Genomic DNA, 24,320 nt, shown 5'->3' with positions numbered 1-24,320 from the left:
GTGGCATGATGTTGCCTGATCTCTCTCGGTAGCTAAGCAGGCTCAGAACTTGGATAGGAGACCAACAAGGAATACACTGCAGAAGAAGACAATGTCAAACCACATCTGCTTCTCACTTGCCTTGAAAGCCCCCTGATGGGATCACAGTAAGATGGTTGTGACTAGAAGGCATTTACATACATAGGTCCAAATGACCTTTCCCCTTTTGTCTCTCATGTTCCTGTTTACTGGGCAGCCAAACTGATCTAAAAAGGTTACCAGATGATCTGTGCACCTTGATGTTCTAACCATTTGTCCTTAATTTAGGAAGCTTTTTTTCAATATTCTGTGTCCTTGGATTAAAGTTCTTTCTTTCAACAAATTTAGAGGGAGAAGCATAGAAGCAGACATCACATAGTGTAAGAAATAACCATCTTTATATACAAGCTCCAATTCCCTCCTAGGCCAAGAGCACTGCTTTTATCCAGAGTTAATGATTTGCTATTTCTTCCAGTTAATCTGTGGAAATCATTGCCAAAGGTGGTGAAACTGATAAGGGTTTCTTCCAAAAGTAATGTCTAAATATCAAGAAAATAGCATTTCCACAGTAAGTAGTCTTAAAGTCCTGCAGTTAAGGAAAATAAAGATAACCAATACCATTATAACTATTCTAGGTGAGAAAGAAACTTTTTGAAAGTGGCTGTGATAATAGTAGTTGTGTTGGAAACAGTTTTCAAGCAACTGAGTACAGTTGAAGAAGAGCGTATGGCTCATCCAGTCTACTTATTTTTATTTTTGTAATTAATTATGAAATCTTAGATCATTTTTTAAGCATTATAAGTATAAATTAATAATGCCATCTTAAACAGACTTACACCCTTCTAAGTCCATTGATTTTAATTGGCTTATAAGGATGTAACTCTGTTTAGGAGTGCACTGCCACAACCATAAAAACAAACCAGCTATGCATAAGGCAAGTTGCCTTGTAGTCATGATGAGTGCAGTCATTTGTTACTCTTTGGCCATTTATGCAGGGCTGGTTCCCTCTCAGTCACCCCGCCGACTGCTTTGGGGCTTCCTTTTGATTATGCGTGCCTTTCCCCACCGTCAGAGCTCACCTTGCTCTCCCTGTGCATTTCCATGCGTTTTAGCCAGAATCTGGAAAACACAAGCAAAACGCGTGGAAATGTGCAGAGAGTGCAAGACGATCTCTGACGGTGGAGAAAGGCATGCATAATCAAAAGGAAGCCCCAAAGCAGTCAGCGGGGGTGACCACGAGGGAAACAGCCCTGCATATATGCCCTTTGTTTAGAATACTTCTGATACTGACTTAATTCCGAACGGCATCATTTAAAACAGTGATATTCACTCAGGGGCTCAAGAGCCACATGAGGCTGTCTAACATACCACCTGGGGCTCTTCTGAGCACTGTTCCTACACAGCTCCCCCTCCATGCTCCAGGGAGTGGATAAGGCCGCTGCCTAATGGAGCTTGTGGTTGGCAGGTGGTCCCTGCTAGAGGAACTGGAGTTGCTGCTAGAGGAACTGGAGGACTGGTGAGCTGCAAGCCTTCCTGACCTGTGGACCCCATGCTAGGGATAGAAGTAAAGAGCCCTTCCTCACCAACAATTCTCACACTCCTCTCTGCTGCCTCTGCACTCTCTTCCCAGTACCTGGGCAACTGCTGCAGGGAGAGCAAAATGGCCCCATACAAGAGATAGTAAAACCACCATCACCACCCTCAAAGCCATACAGCAAGAGAGCAAACTGGCCACAGAATTTGCTCTTATCCAGACCCCTTGGCAATTTCATTCTCTTGCCTGTGATGCTGTGCCTCATGCTGAAGAGAGAGTGAGAAGGCAGAGATGGATGTCCTTTCCCTCATGCTTAATACACAAGGGCTGGCTAAGTTTCAACAGCAGTGGGGAGAGGAATGCGCAGAGGTATTCTGTTAATTGAAATGTTTATATATTTAATATGAATAGTTAGGTTATTCGTGTGTTTGGTGGGGTGGTACACAGGGTACATGGTAGTCATGTAGCTCTTTTGGTAGATAGTAATTGCAAGAGTGCCCCCCCCCCAAGAGCCACAGAGTGAGTACCATTGATTTAAAGAGACCATGTTTATCAGGCTGTTCAGCTCAAGCAACCAGTGAATAGAAATAACTCGTCTGCAAGGCCAACCCCCCAAACATTAAAACACTCTTCTCTAGTTATTATTTACTTAAGAAATGAACTACCTAAATTTAAGGCATCTATGAGTAAAAAGCATTATGGATGTTTTTCTTTCCATATTTCACCATCCAGGGCCATCTTAATGCATGGGCCCGATGGGCACTTGCCCTGGGGCCCCATGAGCATAGGGGCCCTATGCTAATCTGTGTATGTTAAGTGACTTGCCATAAATACTACTACACAGTAGTCTAGACTATACTAAACTATAAAATAATATTTGCTGCAATGTTATTGTGTTACAAATGGACATTGTGATTTGTCTCTGATTTAGTATCCCTGGGTTAGTATTGCAGTCACCTCTGCCACAGTGCCACCTCACTTGCATGTAGGTCTATGTGTATGGATCTCATGCTATATAACGTAATTTAGCATATATGTTACATCACTTAAACTCAGGGGGTTACCGCACTTTGTATTCCCAGCGATGTATTAAGAGTTTGAAAATGTTATAAAAAACATCGCTTTAAAAAGGTTTTTGGATACCACGGCTTATAAATGGTTAGAAGACATCTTCACAGCTAAAGGGGCCAAACAAAGTGCGAACAGTATTTTTTATAACATTTTCATACTCTTAATACTTCGGTGGGAATACAAGTGCGGTAACTCCATCAGTTGACATTAATAACATTAGACTTACTGTAGTACTATTAATAGCAATGACCTGATTATTGGATATATTTATACATTGTATATGAACCCAGGTATAGGGCTATGCATAGATTATTAGTGACTGAACCTGAGATTCAATCACAACATTGAACACTTGTACGGAAATCATGTAGTGGTTATTTAAAATTATAAATTTATGACGCAGTACTAATAACCAGGTATTGATAGTTTGTGAATATATGAATGGATAAGCTTTTTAATTGTGCAAGTTGAGAAAATTGTTGAATGTAGTCTGGTAGACCTATACATAGATGAGGCTAGATCAGTGTCAGACACCCTAGCTATGCCAGTAAGCTAGATCTAGGTCTTGTCCAGCAGTTTTGTGAATCAGCACACAGTAGAGTGAATCAGCACACAGTAGAGAGTTTGTATTAAGAATAAAGACTGTTCGTACAATTAAAGGAATGACACGTTCATTATGGAAGGAGAATGTTTAAATATTTAGATCTTGTTGCAAGCACACTTATATAATATAACCCTACATCGGACTGGTGTGGGACTAAATACTAAATATTTAAGATAAATATTTAAAGGTGAATAACCCTTTCAGCAGAAATGAAACGTAATGTTTTGAGTGAAGCACAGAAGAGGAAGAGAGCGGCAGAGGAGAAGGAGAAAATAGGAAAACTTCCAAAATTAACATCGTGGCTCAACACAGGTGCAACAACAGCCACTCATACCATTCCTTCAGATATAGCATCCACATCTACATCAATTCCTGCTACCAATCATCCAGTTTCAGCAGACATACTATCATTGCCTGTTGCTGCTGCTGGTGACATTTTACAAGAGGAAATATCAAACGATGTGTTCAAACGTGAACTGTGGAATGGCAAGTGTGTAAAACGTGAATGGCTACTCTATTCACCATCCCAAGGTTGTTTGTACTGCTTTGTATGTTGCCTATTGTCCAAGAAAGAATCTCCCTTTGCTACATTGGGGTTCAGTGACTGGAAGCACAGCAATGTTATTGTAGAACATGAAAATGGAGAAGAACATTGAAAGTGCATGACAGCATATTTGATAAGGCATAAAGATACTGGAAGTGTAGATTCTTTATTACTTGAGCAACATCGCTCAGAGCAGGAATATTGGCATAAGGTGTTGACACATGTGGTTTCTGTAATTCGCTTTCTTGCCTCCAGAGGTTTGCCATTTCGTGGAGAAAATCAGATTATTGGGTCAGCAAAAAATGGCAACTATTTAGGTATACTAGAGCTGCTGAGTGATTTTGTCCCTTTCTTGGAAGAACATCTCAAAATGTATGGAAATCCTGGAAAAGGGAATCCGTCGTATTTATCTGCAAATATTTGTGAGGAATTTATTGAATTAAAGGGACAACAGGTTCTTTGTACTATTCTTGAAGAAGTAAAGGAGTCAAAGTATTATTCAATAAGTGTAGATTCCACTCCAGACATCTCACACACATATCAACTGACATTTACTGTCTGATACATTAAAGGCTGTGAGCCTGTGGAACATTTCTTGATGTTCATTCCCATCTTTTCTCATGGAGCAAAGGATCTAACAGACACTGTTGTGGATTTTCTTAATGAGAACAACATTCCTCTATCAAACTGCCGTGGTCAGTCATACGATAATGCCTCAGATATGTCTGGACAATATACTGGATTGCAAACACAAATTCATCAACTCAATGAGTTTGCCATCTATGTCCCCTGTGCTGGACACAGCCTGAACTTGGTGGGAGTAAAAGCATTAGAGTGTTGTCTACAGACTGTAAAATTCTTTGACTTTGTTCAGCATCTGTATTCATTTTTTTGCTGGTTCTACTCATCGCTGGAATGTATTGACATCATCTGTAGGAAAAGATTTTGTGGTCAAGCGTCTGTCTGACACACGATGGTCAGCACATTTTGATGCTGTTCATGCTCTGTATGGGGGTTTCGAGAAAATAAAACATGCACTGGATTCTCTATCAGCTGACAATGAACAGCAAGTGAATACAAGGCGAGAGGCAGAAGGATTGAGCAAAAAAAAAAGGAAAACCTGGAAACAATTTTTCTCACAATTCTTTGGAATGACATGCTAGAAAGAATGAACAAAACAAGCAAGGTCCTGCAATCAAAGGATGTGAACATCCTTGTTGCCATGAATCTTTTTGAGTCTATGAAAACATATCTTCTGGAAACTAGAGACAAATTTAGTGAATATGAATTCAAAGCCAGGAGTATGTGTCCAGATACTGATTACAGTGATAGGAAAAAACGGGAACGAAAACAAAGTGTGCGTCTTAGTAGATATGATGGATCAGAAGAGGTACTTCTCAGTAAAACCGAAAAGTTCAAGGTGGAAACTTTCCTCCCTATTCTGGACACTCTAATCTTTGAACTGACAAAACGTGCACAGGCTTATTCACAGACTGGAAATCTGTTTTCTTTCTTCAGTGAATTGAAAACTATTGCTTCTGATGCACTAAAGAAAAAGTGTGAACATCTGACTAATATGTATCACAAAGTCCTAAATTATGATGAACTTTTAAATGAATGTGAGCATCTCAAGCACTACATGGCTCTTGATGAAAATTGTGAGACTCTCCCTACACTGTATAGAAAAATAATTTCGGACAATTTGAAATTTGTATTCCCGAATGTTGAAATTGCACTCAGAGTGTTCATGTGTATGATGGTGACCAACACTACAGGAGAACATTCTTTTTCAAGATTGAAACTTATAAAAAATCTGCTTCGTAGCACAATGGGGCAGCATCGTTTGAACTGGCTTTCACTCATCCGCATGGAAAATGACATCCTGAAGACCATTGACTTCAAGCCAATAATAAAGCAATTCTCTGAAAAGAAATGCTGCAAATGCTTGTTATAATAAGAAGTTTGTAGTAATTTCATACTCTAATCTGTGTGGCTTACTGAGTATTATTGTGTTTTTCAAGCCTTGAGTATTGTTCAAATGTTTATCATGTTGATTAGTTGCTGCTGTACAGCATATTTTTAATGTTTTAACACCAGTTTTGTTGAAGTGCCAATAAAATAAATATATGTTTAATATTATCGACCATTTACTTTTTATTCCTGTGAGTGGTTGTCATAGGGGCCCCAGCACACTGGTTTGCCCAGGGGCCCATAATGCTGTTAAGACAGCCCTGTCACCATCTGAGAATGCTGAGACCATCGCGTTTCAGTTCTCATTCATACAGCTTCCTAACCATGTTTACTTGTTTAAAGTGACATCTCATGAATGAGGTTAGGGTGGCATTCAATGCTTTCAGTGGCTGTTACCGCACTAGGTATTCCCAGCGATGCATCAAGAGTTTGAAAATGTTAAAAAAAATTCTGTTCGCACTTTCAATGTATTCCCACTGATGTATTAAGAGTTTGAAAACGTTATAAAAAGTATTGTTCACACTTTGTTTGGCCCCTTTAGCTGTGAAGACGTCTTCCAACCATTTATAAGCCGTGGTATCCAAAAACCCTTTTAAAGCGATGTTTTTTATAACATTTTCAAACTCTTAATACATCGCTGGGAATACAAAGTGCGGTAACCCCAGTGTTTGGTATAAGCTCTTCTGCCAAAGTAGCTGCTTCTTTTTAATTTTGAGAAATAGTATTGTACAATGGCATGAGAAACGTCTAGTATAGGAAATATGATATTATTATAAGAGAAATAACATAGGGGTAAAAATACTCCCAAAGATTATCAAAATAGATTACCCATGATTCCCATGCTCATGTAATGAAAACCTTCTTACTTTTAAGAAGCCGGACCTTGGTGGCTCAGGTTCCCTGGTTCTTATTCACCACCACTGTACTGTACGACAGTTGGAAAGTGCATGATTTTGCTCATTATTATTCTTTCCATCTCATCCTTCTCAGTAGGTAATACATGAAGGAACACCTGCCGGGGCACCTTTGAATTCTTGTGCTATGGGGAAGGTAAACTGGAATGTCTGATTGGCCTTCTTTATCTCATTCCTTACTTGTTATTCCTCTCTCATCCTCCCTCCTGCCCGTTTCCTAGGCCTCGCATTTTTAATCTCTCCTTCTATGAAATCATGTCACTGAAGCTTTTCATTGCCCTTCTCTAGAACTTATAATTTTTTTCAACTGTTATCTGTTTTAGAGATAAGAGGAAACAGTACTAATGAAGAGATAAAGAGGCTGTACCATGGATTTGTGCAGCACATTGGCCTTGGAATGTTTAAGAAGGCATTCATGTAGCACTGCCTAATTTCCTCCACATTTTAAAACCTGTCTGAGATTTGGTCCATGCCACAGTGCAACAGCTGTGAGGGAAACACTAAGAAATAGTGTCGGGAAACCAATAGATGGCACTCTTTTATGTGAAAAAGCATCTTGCTACCCCTTGGCATGTCCCAAAAAGAGGTATTATGGTGCTAACTTTCTGATTCAACATAATTGTACTTTCCTGGTACTTTAAGGCTATTAAAAAAAGTTTGTTTCACAGCTATTTTTCTAAAAGGTGAACAAAGGAAACTTCTACGATGCACAACAAAAATGAATTGTATTAGCAGCATACCTAATACGACACAGTACTTGCAGGTGTATCACATATAGGTGTCATTTTACTATGTCTGCAATCCCAGACATACTGATTAGGAATTAAGACCCTTAGAAACTCAGTGGGATTTACTTCTGAGTTGACATGTTTAATATTCTGCTGCTTGACTGCAACCCTATGCATATATGAGAATAAGTATGTTCCACTGAACAAAATATGACTTATCTCCGAGTAACTGTACAGAGGATTGGACTGTACAATCAGGTCTTTATACGCGTATAGTAAAATAACAGATACCCTTTTTCATCTTACACACCGTCTCCCTCTTTTTATCTAAAATTCTCTCTGGGATTTAAAGTGGAAGTTATTTTTAATATAAGGGAACAGCGTTCCAGCAGAAAGGCTAGCATATTTCAAAACACAACAAAAAAAGCATATCAGACAGCATGTATCATACTTTGTGTGTGACATGACTGCAAAGTGGATTCCAAAGGGGTAGCCATATTACATACCCATTCATAGACACTGGCGCACTGCTGATACTGGCATGTGCCTGCACCACTAGTCAGTATCTTATGCCCACTCTGCAGGATTGATAAAAGTAAATAAAAGATCCCAAGCCATGGTAAAGAGTACATAGCAACTTCACCAGACACCATAGCAACCCCACCACAACCTACCAATCATGGCACCACCATGGCAGGCAGGGATAGAAACAGCCAATATCACATACTGATTGCAAACATCCCCTCCATATCCCCATTTCAGTCCACAACTATCCAAATGCAGAAGACAACAAGGGAAAGAACAAGGGAACATAGCAAAGAGGATGATGATGATGATGTGAATGGAAGGAAAGAAGTCCATGAACACACACTATGGAGCTCCGCAGATGTGAGTTCAAATCTCCTCCTGCCACCATGGCCTTTTATGTTTTTGCCAGATCTGCTGCTCACTAACATTTTGGAGGACATTGATTCATAGGGTCGCCATGAGTCGGAAGCAACTTGACGGCACTCAGCATGCACACACACAGATATACAAGTTGTGTAGAAATCATAAGTACTACGATTTGCATGTAAAATGTTTAAAAGAACCATCTTGCTCTGCTTGTCATTAGGGAGTGAACTATGCCTTCAAATATTACACATCGTAGCAGCTTAGTCAATACTTCTATCTGGTAATTATTTTAGAAAATTGTTTTCTGGAGATCAGATGTGGCCTTTTGCTAAAGCTGCCTTCAGAGAGAAGGAGTGGTGGTCCTGATCCCCAACACAGTTACTTGAGGCACGACTGAAAGTTAATTGATCTGGGGTTGCATCCAAATTGCTTGAAAGTATATCTGATGTTGAAATGTCTTGACGCTCCTCCTGCTGTTAACAGAGCCCAGGACATCCAGAGCGGCTGCAGAAAGTTGCTTCAGCTTTTAGTTAACTGTGAGGAAGAGAAGATACCTTTTGCCAGGGATGCGCATGTGAATTATTCATTTATGTGAAAGGTACACAGGCAGAGACAGAGAGGGAGGTGGAAGAGGCAGAGGAATTATGCATTCCTCCTTGCTTAGCCTTAGGCCAGAACCTGTCACCTGGGTCTCCGTGCAGAGGCCTCTTGGCCGGTCAACCACTGTCTGCCCCCAGCGAGGAATATCAGATTTTATATCTCTCACAACTTCACCCAGCCTCATCATAACTCATTCACTTTTAAAATATATTTCCTACATATAAGTAATCTCCACTGCATAGGGGAAAGCCTGTATACTAGCAAGCATCTATTTTGCTATAAACAAATGGGTCAGGGAGACAACCTTGGGCAGATTATCTCCATGTAGAAAAATATCAGGTATTATGTGTGTGCACACAAGTCAGTCTAAACATATATTTTCCGTAAAGCATTCTGCAGCGTCTCCAGTGCAGAGAGGAGAGGGAACAATGTTTTCCTCACTCACCATGATGCGCAGCCAGATTGGGGGAACACCAGATCTGCTTTAAGTGCAGTTGGGCCGTCTTGCTCTTTACAGGGAGACACGTTGTTTTATTTTTACTCTGAAGGTGGAGCAAATCTTAAATGAGGGTCACTCACACATGGATTTACCTTGAAGTCATCTAGGGTTCCCCTGCGGAAGGGTTGGCTGGGCGACCCCATACTTTTAAAAACACAGGAGAGAAACAGCAGTGAAGCCTGCCTGTCACCTTTCCATTAGGCTCCGAGTCCTGACGCACCTTGCCTGACGCACCTCTGGACGCTGTATCCCCACCCATCTACTGATCCACAAAAGGGTTAACACAGCTTTCCAAAGCTGCTGAAGGGAAGGAGGTGTTGGGGTGGGTGGGGAGAGATAACACTTTCTCTGTCATTTACTCCGAGTTTTCTTTGTTGTAAGATATTTGTTGAAGGATCCGTCTGGGTGGATTCTGCAGTATTACAAAGCAAGGCCCCCCATCCTTCCCTCGCACCCCCACCTCTGTCATTCATTCTCTCGCTCCCTCCTTCGTTTTGCTTTCTGCCTTTCTTCTCCTCTCACTTCAATCCCCCTCCCAAACCTTCTGTCTCTCGCCCCCATCCACTCCCCCCCCATGGGACGCGAGACACTCCCTTGCAATCCACAGAATAACTCAGACACAGACAAAGGACCCGATTTATTTATTTATTATTTCCATTCCCCCCGACGCCTGTTTTGTCTCCCTCAGTCTCCCTCTGGATTTCAGAGAGGGAGAACACCACCCCCACCCCCGCCTGAAAGCGCGGAGCTAGGTGGGAAGAGACGAGAGGAGTATACACAAAGGGGGATTATTAGTCTGGATTTAGATTAGGATCGTGTTTCTTTCGCTTTGGGAAGGGGATGGCGGTGGCGGAGCCGGCAAAGAGGGGCCAGGGTTAGAGGAGGCACTGCCTAACCCGAGAGGGGAAATCGCTGGCTCTCCGGCGAGAGTTGCCAGCCAGCCAGCCAGCCGGACCCCCGCTGCTCGCCCGCTCGCTGCCTTGCCCAGCCGAACCCAGCGAAGAGGAGGGGCGGTACAGGTGGAGAAAGAGGTGGCGGCGGGGAGGAGAGCGGCGACGGGTCCGGCCCCCACTACACTGCCCGAGGAGGTGGGGACGGGGCGGGGCGATGCAAATCGCGAGCGGTAGAAGCCAATTGACTGAATAGGACTTGGGTGCTCGGTGCGAGAGAGGGGAGATTTTTTTGTCCGGGAACGGGGTCCCCCCCTTTTTTTTCTAAGCAAGCAGGAGGCCACGTTGGTTATTATTATTATTGCCTCCTTTTTTTGCCTCCTGCCCTCGGAAGCTTCCGTCGCTTTTCTTGGCCGGCAGCGGGAACTTGGAGGGGGCGAGCGCGCTTTGCGCTCGGACCAGCGGCCGGAGGAGCGGCGAAAAGTCAACGCGGCGGCTCCGCTGCGAAGAAGTCCCGGCCGGTGGGGCGGCCTCCGGCACCGGCTCGGCGGTGAGCGGCGCGTCTCCATGGATTGGAGAAGAGATCTGCTCGGGTCCTGAATTCGAAGCCCGGGATCCGGGAGGCGGCGCGGCGAGGTGGGAGCAGAGCCCCCCTCTGGAGTTTGGCGAGGGCGAAGAGAGGGATGGAGGTGGCGCGCCGCTCCCAGGACAGCTGCTGAGCCATGCCCCTCGGGCGTCCCTAGGGGTCCCGCTCCTGCCTTGGCTTTGGAGTTGGGGGCGAGCGCTCCTCGGATCCGCCCGGGCACCCGAGAGCCGGCGGCTTGCGCCCCGCTCTGCCTCTACCCAGAAAGGTAAGCCTGTGCCTAGGGTAACGGGGTTGCCGTGTGTGTGTGTGTGTGTGTGGGTTTCCTCCACCTTCCCAGCCCTTTTTTGCTTCCGAACGAGGGGAGCGACTTTAGGGTCTGTGCCGAAAGAGCAGCCGGTTTCGTTTGGGCTGGTCTGCGCGCCGGCAGAGGTCTCATCGGCCGGTCTGTGCAAAAGGGGAGAGCCTGGAAGGACTGGGGGGGGGGTTGCTGATTTACCCCTGACGACAGAGGGCGCCGGTCCCGGACTCACTATCGCTCGGCTCTCCTCGTGCCATTTGCTCCGACGGTTTTAGTTGGGGGGGGGGGTCGTGCGGAGGCGAGCGGGACTCGCAGCGCCAGGATCAAGGCCAAGGGAGCGAGGCAAGAACTGTTCGACGCAGCAAACTTCACTCATCCTGTCCAAGCAGTGACAGCGTCGGGATCAATCTTTGCCGCCTCTGCGCCCGGAAAGTTGAGCAGAAATCCAAAAGTGTGGGTGGGGAGACAAAATCCTGGCCCCTTCGACTTGGAAGAAATCCCCCTTATCCAGAGAGCCAGAGGTTTTTGCTATTGTTGCTGCCGTTCCCCAGAAAGCAACGATTTAAAAGCGAGAGGGGCCGCGCGTGAGAGAGGCGTTGCTAGCACGTTTCCCCCAGCCAAATCCTCAAAACTCAACAATAAGCCCCCCCCCTGCAGAATTCAGATGGGGAAAATGTGCATCGAGAGAGCGGCAAATCCAAGGCAAACCGTTCCATGCATTTCCGCCCAGAGTAGGGGGGGGGCATCCAGCCGCGATCGGTCCGGGTCTAGGGCCGGCGGTCGCTGCCATCTGCTCCGGCGAGCTGCTGGGGATGGATCGCACGGGGGGGGGGGGGGGAAGAGAGAGATCTAAAGCTTCGAAGGTGTAGGTTGGAAGTGACAAGTGAAGTGGATGCGACTGTCAAAGCCAAAAGGCTGGAGGTGGGGGGGGCACCTCCGAAGGTCTCGCAGGCGCCAAGACGGCAGACTCCCGCAGGGCAGCCCGACACCCCTTTGGTCCCGCGCCACAAAGCATTCAATCCGCATTAGCGGTTTGGGTGCGAACAAGATCTGCACGGGAGTTTTGGCCTCGGATTCGCCGCCCTCTCAGTGCGCGTTTGCCCCATCCAAATTCTCCAAACTCCACAATCAGGCCCCCACGCAGCGTTTGGAGAATTCGGATGGGGGAAAGGCGCACCGAGAGGGCGGCAACCCCGAGGCCAAACCTCCCGTGCAGAAACGGCCCAAGACGCTTGCAAGGGGCTGACTCCCGGCCAGCCGCCTTCGCTCGGACTCCGCGCTCCGCCCTCGGGCGCGCCGGCGGCGCTTCCCGGCCTCCAGGGCCAAATCCTCGGCCTCCCCAGTCCGGAGAGGCGCCCACTCTGCAGGGGCCCCGACCCCGGAGCGCGCGCGGGAGAAGCGAGCGGCAGCTTCGCGCGCGCGTGTGGCGCGTGACGGCCGCCGGCTGGCGAGCAGAGCCGCGCGGGGACGCCGAGCAGCGGCTGGCGGGGCGCGCTTTTGTTCCACGCGTGCTTCTGCGGCGGGGTCAGTGCGCGCCTGGCGGACCGGCCGTCCCGTCGGCGAGGGACCCCGCGGGCCCTGCGGCCGGGCCTTTGGGGGGCGTTTCTTGGCCCGCTGCAGACCTGGAGGCGCCTCGGGCGTCAGCCTGAAAAAGGCGACGGCGGGCCTGGGGCGGGAGGGGGAGTGGGGAGCGCTCGAGAAAAGGCCGCTCCTGTGGCGCGGCGGCTGGACGAAAGCCGCGGTCGGGGTCCCGGCGCGGAGCGAGAGGGAAGGCGCGCCCCCTCGCCCCCTCCCCCGCCTTTCTCCCGCCCATTTCTCCCGCGTCCCGCCCAAGAGCTGCGGCCGTCCCGCTAGGAGGGCAGGAGGGGTGGCTGGGAGCCGGAGGGAGGCCTGGAGCGCCGTCCCTCCCGCCCGGCCCCTCCTGAGGCGAAAGGCTGTGGTGGGGCTGCTGCGGAGGGCCAGGGGCTCGCCTCCACCCCCACCCCCACCCCCAGGCCTTTTCGCAGCCCCTCGGCCCTCCCGGCGCGCGCCCAGGTGGCCCCGACGCCGCCTTTCCCGTCGAACAGCGCGGGCTCTGCGAGGGTCCCCTGGCTCGGGGGTCCCGCCCTTCGGGGAGGCCCCGCCCTCAGCCGCCCGCGCAGCTCGCGGGCTGGGCCCTGAGGCCCCTAGGGCGTTTGCGTATCTACGAAGCGCCTCTCGCCGTTGGTGGGGACGAGGGGCGCTTGGGTTGCTGGTGCGCCTTCTGGGCAGTTGACGTTCACAACGCCGAGCGGGATGTCAATGTCAAGCGATGCGTTGGGAGCCTGCTGGGTGAATGCAGCCCGGGGCTTGCTTTCGTGCTGAAGTTCCCCTAATGCTAGAGAACCCCCGTATTTTTCCTAGCAGTTTGGATGGAAGGCACTTTTTACAAGGAACCCGTCAGTAGCCTTTTGTGGGTCGTATATTTGATTTAGAAATGCAACAGCGGGGATGTACCTTTGAAAAAGTGCCTCTTTAATGCTGTATAAAACAACCGTTCGTGCTGCCTGCGCGTTAGAGGCTTTAATTGCGTCTCCGTGTGATACAAGAGTAAAATCTGCCTGAACTATTTAAAAAACACTCCTGGAACAAAGAGTGAAGAACTATTTAATAGAACATGTCAAAATGTGAACTTAAAGTAGGCTTCTGCACACATTAGGGGTTGAGAACACTTAAATGCTATTTAAATAACAATCCTCAAAAAAAAGTCAAATTCAAAAAGCAAAGAACCATCAATGGCTACCATCCAAGATGCTCATGGGTTCATTTCCCTTCTCAGCACATCCCTAACCGTTAACTATTAACTAGAGGACAGGCCATTCTGTAATTGTCTTGCTTCTTGTGCATGTAGCCCTAAGTATTTAATTTTATCAGATAAAAGATATTAGCCTATAGACACAATTGGTTTTACCAATATGGCAATTCTGGCCTGGTTTTCTCTGCCTACGCCTCTTTCCAAGTGACCTTGTTAAGTGGAGAGAAGGCATTGTGTTGAAGTTTCACATCAGCCAACAGTATCACAGGGTGGGGCGGGGGGTTACAATGCAAGGCCACTTAAATCCAGTTTATTTTATAACTGTTCGGTATTAAATTAATTTGGCATGCATTTTCCAAGTGAGTGGTTCTAACTTTTTTGGCAGAGCTCTGTATGCACGGTATGGGGTGACTTTTCTTCACCCTAGTTAATAAGATTTTAATTTTTAAGTATATCAGCATATATTTTATCCCCTGTTAGTTGCAGATCCCTCATCATAATGCTGGGTTTTACTGAGTTTGATTATTATGTTCTCTTTTTGTAAACATTGTTATTTAGTTGTCCAAGCTGCTGATAGGCCATAAAAACCCTACTTCTACGCTACTGACCAGATGCTTGTCAGTGTAAGAAAGTACAGTGTGTGTGTGTGTGTGTGAGAGAGAGAGACTTTAAACAGATTCATTACTTCCACAGTTTCATCATATCCTTGTGTACCAAGACTGAACACTGAACGGGGCTGAGGGAGAGCAAAAAACTATCTAATTGTGAGCAAAGGGAACATAAACCTTTTCAGTCTCTTCTGCTTACAACTATCCTTATTGGTTTGGGTCCCAACTCCTCCTCACCTGAATCAAGTGAATGGCAGGCAGAATATGAATGGGCTGCAGTCATAGTTGCAAGAAGAGTCCCTTCTCCCATGAATGGGAGTCAAGAGGGCTCCAGAACAAGTCACCTGCCCTTTCTTCAGCAGGCAGTCTTAAATGTGATTGGTTTCTCCTCTACAAGTAAGCAAATAGCTGAGAAACAATGAAAGCTGATGGCAAGTGTCATCATAACACACACGTTTAGCCATTTGGCCCAAATGCAGAGTTCATCTTACTAGCTCATTTGACCTATTGCCCTTTTGGAAGGGGCTGTAGCCCAGTTATAAACATGTAATGACTACGCAGAACATCCCCGGTTCAACTACTGGCCTGTCCAGTTAAAAGGGTCTTGGGGAGCAGGGCTGGGACAGACATCAGACTGAGCCATTGGAGAGCAGGTCAGTGGCCTGGTTCAGTGTAAGACAATTTAATACATCCCGTGATCTAATTGCCTAATCTGCTTCCTACTACTGTTAGAATTCTCAGATGAGTATGTGGTGTCTGTAAAAGGCAGTGAAAATGAAGAAAGGGTGTTACAAAGCAAAGAAGAAATCTGCTCCTCTGGAAGAGAACTATTTTGAGAAAGCCCCAGAAACAACAGTCCAGCTGGAATAAAATCTTCATGGGGGAGATTCTGCTTGCCTAAAAATAGGACAGGGAAGCACAGGAATAGGGATATAGTGCAACAGAGGGGATCAGAGGGTTACTGCATCTCAGCATAGTTTGGTAAAGTTATTTGCCCTGCCCAAAAGCTGCACAGATTTTGCTGCTGTTGTCATTGTCCGTTTGTGTTCATGCATGTATTAGTCACGGAGTTATTAATAATTCCTTTCATATCCCTGATCTTTTGCCTTTCCTTGAACATTTCCTGTATTATAAGCTCCTTTCTCAGGAGGCTTAGATGCATATGCTGACATTTGCAAACTGAAACTGATCAGAGACCCCTCTCTTCCTGAACAGGCATGCCAGGAGCCAGCAGAAGGGGTCCCCAACCTTTCCTTCCTTCCATTATGATCTCAGCTCAGAAGTGGTTGGATTAATCACTGTTTATTTATCAGGGACTGAGAAGTGGCTGAGCTTCATATGCCAAAGGACCCCAGGTTTCCAGGCATGGCATACTAGCTCATTTCTTAGTTGTATGAGGTGACACATTAGCCTGCTCACTCACTCCACTTCCATCGGTACAGGGAGATTTAGATTTAGCAACAGTTCTGAAGAATGGTATTCTCTCAATCTGTTTGCCTTTCTCTCCCCACTTTCTGAGGCTCCTTGCCTCCCTCCTCTCTTTTTTCTCGCATTCCTCTCCTCCCTCCCTCCTCCCCCCCTGCTCTTTTCCTTTGTTTGCCATCTCACTCACTCTCACTGGCACGCACAGCACAATCCAAATGCAATATCAGTATTTGCCAGAATTATTTCCCAAGGCCGGCAGGGGCTTGATTTAACAGCAGCCGATTGTAGCTTTTATTTCACAGGGTAATTTGGTTTTTAGACATTCTGGTTCCAGAAAAACCTGTGTGTGTTGAGTGTAGAATCTTCAAAGGGGGGGAGTGCAAATGTGTGTGGAAAGACAGACAAATAACACAAATATTTACCTAGTGTAAAGGAAATTGTTATGATGTATGGCCCCCGGGAAACTTTAACTCCTACAATAGTAGTGTATTGCCCACAGCTGAAGAAAACTGCATTCTCCTGAGGGCCCATCCATTACTCTAAACGTCCTTAGAGCCAGTCTGGATTTGTTTGACTGATTCCAAGGATTTTCCTGTGAAATCCCTGAAGTTTGTTTCTGTCATTAACCCCCACTTTCCTGCAGCTTGCCAATCAACCAGAGGGGGCAGTGTTGAGATTGGCTAGGTCCATTCCTCATCCCCATAGTGCAAGGCAGAGGACAGTTCTGCCATTGGCTGGCTTTCCTCTCCCTATTTTCTTTTATTTATTTTTATTTTCTTTCAAACTACAATTTGTTTTTGGCTATCCTGGTTATTTCTTAAGAATCTGGCTGTTTTGCTAATAATGAGTATGATATGTATAGGGTTTGAGATTTTCAGATACCTTGATTATAGGCCACTGATTATACCTAGAGAGGTTTTGCCTGCTGACATGTATGCACACGTGGAATATTTTTAACATGGTTTATAAACTTGTCCATATGGTTTCACAGCACAGTAGAAACAGATTTGATGCATGCCTGTTGCCATAATGTCCATGAAGTTATGGGGATCCTGTACAAACAAATATGGAATTCTTACAGACTGTTCTATGGTAACAACAGAGCATGGGCAGTTCTCTCTGTCCAGTCCAGCAAGACCAAGGAAAAGGCAGAGAACATGGTAGAGGGGAGCAAAGGGAGGGATCACACTGCAATGGCCTGCCCTGAGTTGTGGTTGAATGCCGCATGTTGCATCCAAGGGATTGTAAAAGCTTAGCAGGCTCAGTTAGAGAAACAAAATACTGCCTGCTTCCTAGGCAGAGAAGAAATGGATAGACCTGATCCCAAGCTTATTTATTTTATTTTGTGATTTATAGCCCACCCTCCCCTGCTGAAGCCAGGTCAGGGTGGGTAACATCATACAAGATACATTAATACATCAATAATAAAATTAACCACAAAATCTAAATTTAAAACAATAAAATCCCAATTTACAACTTAAAAAATTTAAAAACAACAGAACTACAGATGGTGCCTAATCACTACTCATGTTGCCGGATATACACTGCAGGTTAACCCTCAGTTGACACCAATAATATAGCAGGAGTGGGTTGGGGGGAGAATAGGGAGGCCAGCAGATGACATTCATGGCTGTCCTCGACCATAGGCCTGGCGGAATAGCTCTGTCTTGCAGGCCCTGCGGAACTCTTTAAGGAAAGATGTCACCAGACACAAGGCAGGGCCTTGATGTCACCAGACAGAGCATTCCACCAGGCCGGTGCCAGGGCCAAAAAGGCCCTGGCTCTAGTCGAGGACAGCCACACACTCTTAGGACCAGGGACCACCATTAAGTTGTTGTCAGACGATCGTAGAGATCTTCGGGGCGGGGGGGGGGAATACCCTCTTGCCAGTCATAATTATATGCATGTGCCCCAAGCATGTTCATTCCAGTGCCGACATCCCAAAACCCTGTGTAGGGATAGCCTTTGACTGTGTTAAATGTTCAAGATTGCTTGGATTGAAATCCAGTCACCTATATACATTACAATGTTGCTATTCTAAATCTGCTTACAAGTCCTATCCACCTGTCCAACTCTTTAGACTGGAGACTCCTGTAATTAATTCTCAGTATTTGTTTAGCTCTCCTGCACAATGGGTCTTCCAGCTCGGCAGTCTCTAGACAACATAAAACAAAAGGGTGCTGCAGTGGGAGATCTTTTTAATCACTGACTTCTGTGGAAAGTGGTGGTCAGTCAAAGCTTACAGCACTGAGAAAGAAACAGATCTTGTAAGTGCAACCCAAGAGCTCTGTAGAATGGCTAGTTTTGCATCCTGGATACCACTCTTCTGCAATAAGCTATAAGACATTTCTGTGCTATATTTACTTATAGCTCAGTATGCTGAAACTGCATGCAAGAATTATTTACAGTTATCCTGGAATAAAGGCATGTGTAACCCTCTACCAGCTGAAACTACAAAAAGCAAACAAATTATGTTGAGGTCAAAATATTGTCGAAGGCTTTCACGGTCAGAGTTCATTGGTTCTTGTAGGTTATCCGGGCTGTGTAACCGTGGTCTTGGAATTTTCTTTCCTGACGTTTCGCCAGCAACTGTGGCAGGCATCTTCAGAGTAGTAACACTGAAGGACAGTGTCTCTGAAGAGACACTGTCCTTCAGTGTTACTACTCTGAGGATGCCTGCCACAGTTGCTGGCGAAACGTCAGGAAAGAAAATTCCAAGACCACGGTTACACAGCCCGGATAACCTACAAGAACCTATGTTGAGGTCAGCCACTCAGTTGTTGTGTCCACATAGCTAGTTGGCCAAAGAAGCTAAAGACCAGGGAGCTATTGCAGGCTCAAACCCAGAGATTCTGGGTTAAGGGCAAGAGTGGATTCCACGTTGGAAAGTATTTTATATTTGTGAGAGTTTTAGCTGAATTGGGGAAAGCTGTGTGTAACTTACACCTGAGGATGAACAAAGGTAATGTAAATTACACGTACTTGGTCCCACCTGAATTCTGGCTAGCCACTTTCACAGGGCCCCTGGCACTCTATCTAGGCAAGCCTGTTGAATCTGTTCCAGCTAAGACCCCAGTGGAACCCAGATGGTCTGGTACACACAAACTCTTTAAAAAAAAAAGATCTTACTTCGGAGGAAAATGCATTTTGTCTTTTTAAATAATTACGTCCAGATTTCTTCTGCCAAGAAAGTGGAGAGTGTACTGGACAAAGTACTTCCCCGGGTTCACTGTGTTTCTGTGCTTAGTGGGAGGGCAGAAAGGGGGGGAGGAGGAGCACCCCATCCTCCCTTTCCCTTCCCTCTTTCTGTGGGGAAGGGGCACTTTTGTGGGGGGGGGGTGGAAGGGCCCCTAGTGGGTGGGCCGCCGGCTCTGGCTCCTGCTAGTGTAGGATAGGGCTATAAGGACTCTTTTCATTCCTGAGAGGAGACGACTTGATTACTGCCCCTCAATCAAACTCTGTTTACTTTACCAAATGAGAGCAGCATGTGAGCCCGTTAATTGCAGTTGGGCTTGAATGGCCTGGCATTCCTTCCTTCTGTAAGCTCCTCAAGCTACAAGGGGGAAATTCTGCTGCAGTCCAGTCCGTAGAAAGATATACTGAGCATATGTCAAGCGTGCCACAGCAGCTTGTACTTGATCCTACCAAAACTACGAATATTGATACATGTTCTTGAAGCATTCTGTTGGTATTATATTATGTAGTCGGAGAAAGTTGCTTAACCAGTCTTTTTAGAAATTTAGGCTAAAATTAGGCATGATCTGTAAGATGAAGATCACCCCCCTGTATTTGTGTAATAACGAGCAGCCTCCTGTAACTGTGTAGATGTTACACAATGACAAACTCAGTGTGGGGACCTCACCCATTTACCTCTTTTCTCCTAACAATGCTCCTAAGAAGAATTATCATATGGAACCCCAGGTTTTGGGCTCAGGATGGGTAACAACAGTAAAGATTCAATACAAAACACATAATTGAAATAGTATAAAACACATACATAAAATATTATAAAGCAATCATTAAACTAGCTTCATGTCAATATTCATTCCAGCCACACACTGCCTGTTGTTTCTGGTACGTGCTCAGCCATGGACCTGCAGCATAGGGGAATTGGGGAGAAGTTACTGAGAATACTTCCTTATAGGATTTACCATTGATGTGTGTAGAAGAAAATATTTAAAAAGCCACCTTTAGTAGATTATAGATTTCATAGAGTAGTATGGCCTAAGCTACTTTGAGGCTTTAAAGGTTAAAGCCAGCTCCTGGAATCGTACTCAGAAAACAATAAGGCAGACCCAAGAGAAATGGAGTAGTGCACTGTTTTATACACTACCCCCCATCCCCATCAGGAAGCAGATCTCAGAAGCTAAGCAGAGTTGGTACTTGGATAGGAGACCATCAAGGCAAACCGCATCTGCTTGTCACTTGCCTTGAAAGCCCCCTTGCCCTGAGTTGGTTGCAACTTGATGGCATGTACACATGTAAAGAAGATAACGAGTCCATTTATGTCAGTCTGCTGTTTCTTCCTTTGCATCATCTTTTACAGCTGAGAGGTTCTTCCTAGTTAACTTGTACTGATATTCAATGGCAGCTACACATTGAGTGTCATGCTTGCAAAACTGTGCCTTGTTTGGGGTGACAAAATACCTTGAAATCACTGTGGTTGCCCAGCACAACCCCTCTAGGCTATCCAGTGTTTTTCCAGAAGTCTACCAGACTGTCCTGAATCCTAGTGACTGGTGTCAACCATTCCAATGATGCGCTTGAGACATCAGCAGTTGGAAGATGTATCCCGAGCTTAGAATCCCCAGAAACAGCAGCAAACCAGACATGACTAGAAAAGAATCTCACCTTCTAACACTTGTCCTGTGTTGGTCAGGTGCTTGTAAAGATACCCCTTTAGTTTTTGCTTCAACTGACTTAATATGGAGACCCTACTGAGACTAGTCTGGGACTAGGGTATTTAAAGGCTAGCCTACTCTCCCATGAGAACCTGTTTGTTCATTACTATCCTTATTAGAGACCTTACTCCAGCTGCCCCCACCTCCTAATATAAGGAAGATGAGCACCAGCAACAAGGCCTTTTCCATTGTGTTGCCTCCCCCCCCCCCCTTCTATGATTCTCCTGGTGCCAAGCATAGTGAATTTTTAGTGCTTGGCAAACATTGTTTTCCCTCCAGGAATTTTGCTGGTCATATTCTGTTGATATGTTCTTTTAGTGAGGTCGTGTGTTATTGTTTGGCCGCTCCTCTGTTTCTTTTATCTTGATTCTTTATCCTATTTTTATCCAACATGCCTTTCATGTTGCTTTTACTGCAGGCAAGTTTCACTGCTGATCAGTATTTTAGTTTTTAGGGGTGGCTTTGTTTGTCCCTGGCATCCCCCCTGTATATTTTATTGTTGTTGATAGATCTGTGTTTTTTTCCCTTTTAACTTTGGAAGCCACCCCATGAGTTCCAGGGCATAAATAATCTAAACACATACACAATAAACCAAGCCCCTTCCCCCCATCTAGCCCTATCAAACCTGCTTCCTGCTTCACTCTCAAGTGTGAAGGCCATAGAATTCTTCATTTCCATTTCTCATACCCTCACTTCTCCTGTTTAGGGGATAAAATAACATAACTTCTTATCATAATCCCTGCACCGAATGAAAAGGTTAAAAAAGACAAAAAGTAACTATCCCAACTGCCCCCATCATCTAAAACAGCTGTTGAACACAGGAAGTTGCCTTATATTGAGTTAGACCCTTGGTTGATCAAGGTCAGTATGGTGTACTTAACCAGCAGTGGTCGTTCATGGTTCCAGGTGAAGGTTCTTCACATAATTACTCCCTGGTCCTTTTAACTGGAGATTTTGGGGATTGAACCTGGGACCTCCTGCATGCAAAGCAGATTGTCCACCGCTGGGCAACAACCCTACCCCCATGGCCCTTTGGTTTTTCCCTCTGGCAGAAACCAACAGTGTGACCAACACTCTTTTATAGCCATAGATCGAGCCAAAGTTCAGCCACAAAACAATAGTAGGACCACAAAACCTATACAGTGCTCCAAAGGCGTCTTCTCTGTCCACTTCCTCTGAGGAGAGTTGTGAAGAAGATGAGTACTCTTGTTAGTGTATGAGTACTATAGAAGCAAGGAGTAGATGACCTGTCACCAATACAGGATGTTAATTAACAAATGGGTATACGAAAAAACACAAAATGGAAATACAACCAATATCATAGAATGTGGGGCCCTACAGTTACCTGAGAGGTTGAGGATATGTTATAAAAAGAATGGTCAAAGGGAGGGAAGAATCTCCTAATATATAGGGTTTCCAACCTCCAGGTATTAGCTGGAGATCTCCCACTGTTACAACTGATCTCCAGCCGATAGATATCAGTTCACCTGGAGAAAATGGCCGCTTTGGTAACTGGACTCTGTGGCATTGAAGTCTATCCCCTTCCCAAACCCCACCCTCCTCAGGCTCTGCCCCAAAAACCTCCCCCCGGTGGCGAAGAGGGACCTGGCAACTCTACTAATTTATGAAAATAAAATAGTGATTTTAATGGTATCTACCCAGTTCTGTGTCTCCATGAAAAAGACAAGAAAGGCATTATAGCTGTTTTTTTTTTTTTCCTTCCGGGAGAAGAGGCGGGGTGGACAAAAGGACAGGGGGTGAGTTTCAGTTTCCAAATATAAACCAGTTCTTTGGTATGTAAGGTAATTTCCAGCCTGTTCTTTGCAACCTTGATAACTAGAAATATTTTATGGGAGCTGAGGATGGTTCAGGGCTAGAGATTCAAATAAACAAACACATGAAAAGACTCACAAAAAAAATAACGGAAAGCAAAGTTAAGCTAGAGTTAATCCAAATAATTATCTAGAAGATGCTCCAAAGTGTGGTATGGGCCAGAGTATATTCAGCAACGGGCAAATTGTCAGACCAAATAAAATCATAATAAAATGGTAAGGCTGCAGAAGAGAAAAAAAAAGGAAATTGATGTTCAGGGTCCACTGTGGGTGTTGGATCCTCGGCCCTGCAGCAGCCCACACAGGCTGGCCCTCATTACTCAAAACTCACACTGGTCCCTGTCAGCCATTTAAACTGTCAAGGGGCCATCAGGCGCAGAAGCCATTTGAACATCTGGAGTTTGGAGCCGAGAAGTACTGCAGTAACATCACACACGCTAAGTGCCCCTTCATATGAGTGAAACCAAAATGAAAATGGTTGACCAGGGTTGTACATTGGAAAACAGGACCTGCCTTATGGAAGACAGACTATTGGTTTTGTAATCCTTCAAGTTTATTGTCCCATTGGGGTGAGTGCGGTGGGATTGGGTGGAAGACTCAAGTGGCCTCCCAACAGAGAAATTTTAGTTGTACAGTTCTTGTCTTGGGACCTGCTAATAACACATCTCTTTCGTGTCCTCTTTTCCCCCCTTTGCTAGACTGCCTAAGAATTTTGCCTGGACTTTGGGTTCACAGCTCTCCTGATCATGCCCCTGTTTGGCTTTTTACTCTGGACCACCCTGCTAATCATGGGCTGGCGGCCATCCTACTCCAAGGATTACCTATTTGCTGCGCCAAGGGTGCAGCTCTCTTTCAAAGGTAAGGCACAGCATCTCTGTGTTCAAACACAGTTATGGTATGACATGGTCCTTGTTTGGATTATGGTTTGTGTGGCCATTCATGGCTTGTTGAAGGTTCTGTATCTAGAATGTCTCAGAGGGCTCTGAGATCCAGGTCTGGAGATCCTGCTTGTATTTCAAGTTCATCCACTTAACTAATCTCCAAAGAAGCTAATCTCAGCAGCACATTCTCTTGGGATCTTAGCCATGAGTATGAACAATACTTTCCTGGAATGGGTTCTGAGAAGCCCCTGGGCTGGCAGCCTGCATCAATCACACATGTAATGTACTGCACCTCTGTGTCTCTCTCCATCTGGAGATAACTGGCCTTGCAGTTTGTGGAGTTTCCTTTGTTTTTTTTAGAGTCAAGCACCATGGCTGGCAGTAGAGACAGCAGATTGACAGCTCTGTGAACCCAAGCTGCTAGGGGCGCTGTGAAGTTGGCAGCAAGTCACATGAGAGCTCCCTGGGAAGGGACTGTGCAGGGCTAGAAATTGATTCTCCTCCTGCTGCCCATGTTGGAGATGAGACCACTGTTGAGATTCACTGTCTGTAAATCTTCAGAGTGAGTTAGTGTGAGGCACTGATTGCCCATGAAGAATGCTGAACTGGGTTAATAAATAAATCTTACAGGTTTCTGGTAGAAGGCTGCAAGTCGCCTTGAGATGTGATTGTCCATTAGGTGTAATCTAAGTCTTTAAGTGCAAAATTTCTCCTTATTTTCCCTCCTCTTCAGGGCTTTGAGGAGATCT

The 24,320-nt window shown here is 45.6% G+C and overlaps 1 protein-coding gene across 2 annotated transcripts in view; it reads left to right on the top strand.

Moving 5' to 3' along the window:
* Positions 1–23,392: 23,392 nt before the first annotated feature.
* Positions 23,393–24,320, top strand: part of SEMA3F (semaphorin 3F) — a 152,997-nt gene continuing 152,069 nt past the window's right edge. For both annotated transcript variants that reach the window (XM_056861163.1, XM_056861157.1), the window contains exon 1: positions 23,393–23,548. In XM_056861163.1, coding sequence (XP_056717141.1) covers positions 23,437–23,548 — 112 coding nt within the window. In that variant the 5' untranslated portion in view covers positions 23,393–23,436. The remainder of the gene's footprint in view (positions 23,549–24,320) is intronic.

The sequence above is a fragment of the Euleptes europaea genome, chromosome 1 (assembly GCF_029931775.1).
Source record: "Euleptes europaea isolate rEulEur1 chromosome 1, rEulEur1.hap1, whole genome shotgun sequence".
Taxonomy (NCBI): domain Eukaryota; kingdom Metazoa; phylum Chordata; class Lepidosauria; order Squamata; family Sphaerodactylidae; genus Euleptes; species Euleptes europaea.
The sequence above is the reverse complement of the archived record's forward strand: the minus strand, read 5'-3'. Positions and strand labels throughout refer to the sequence as shown.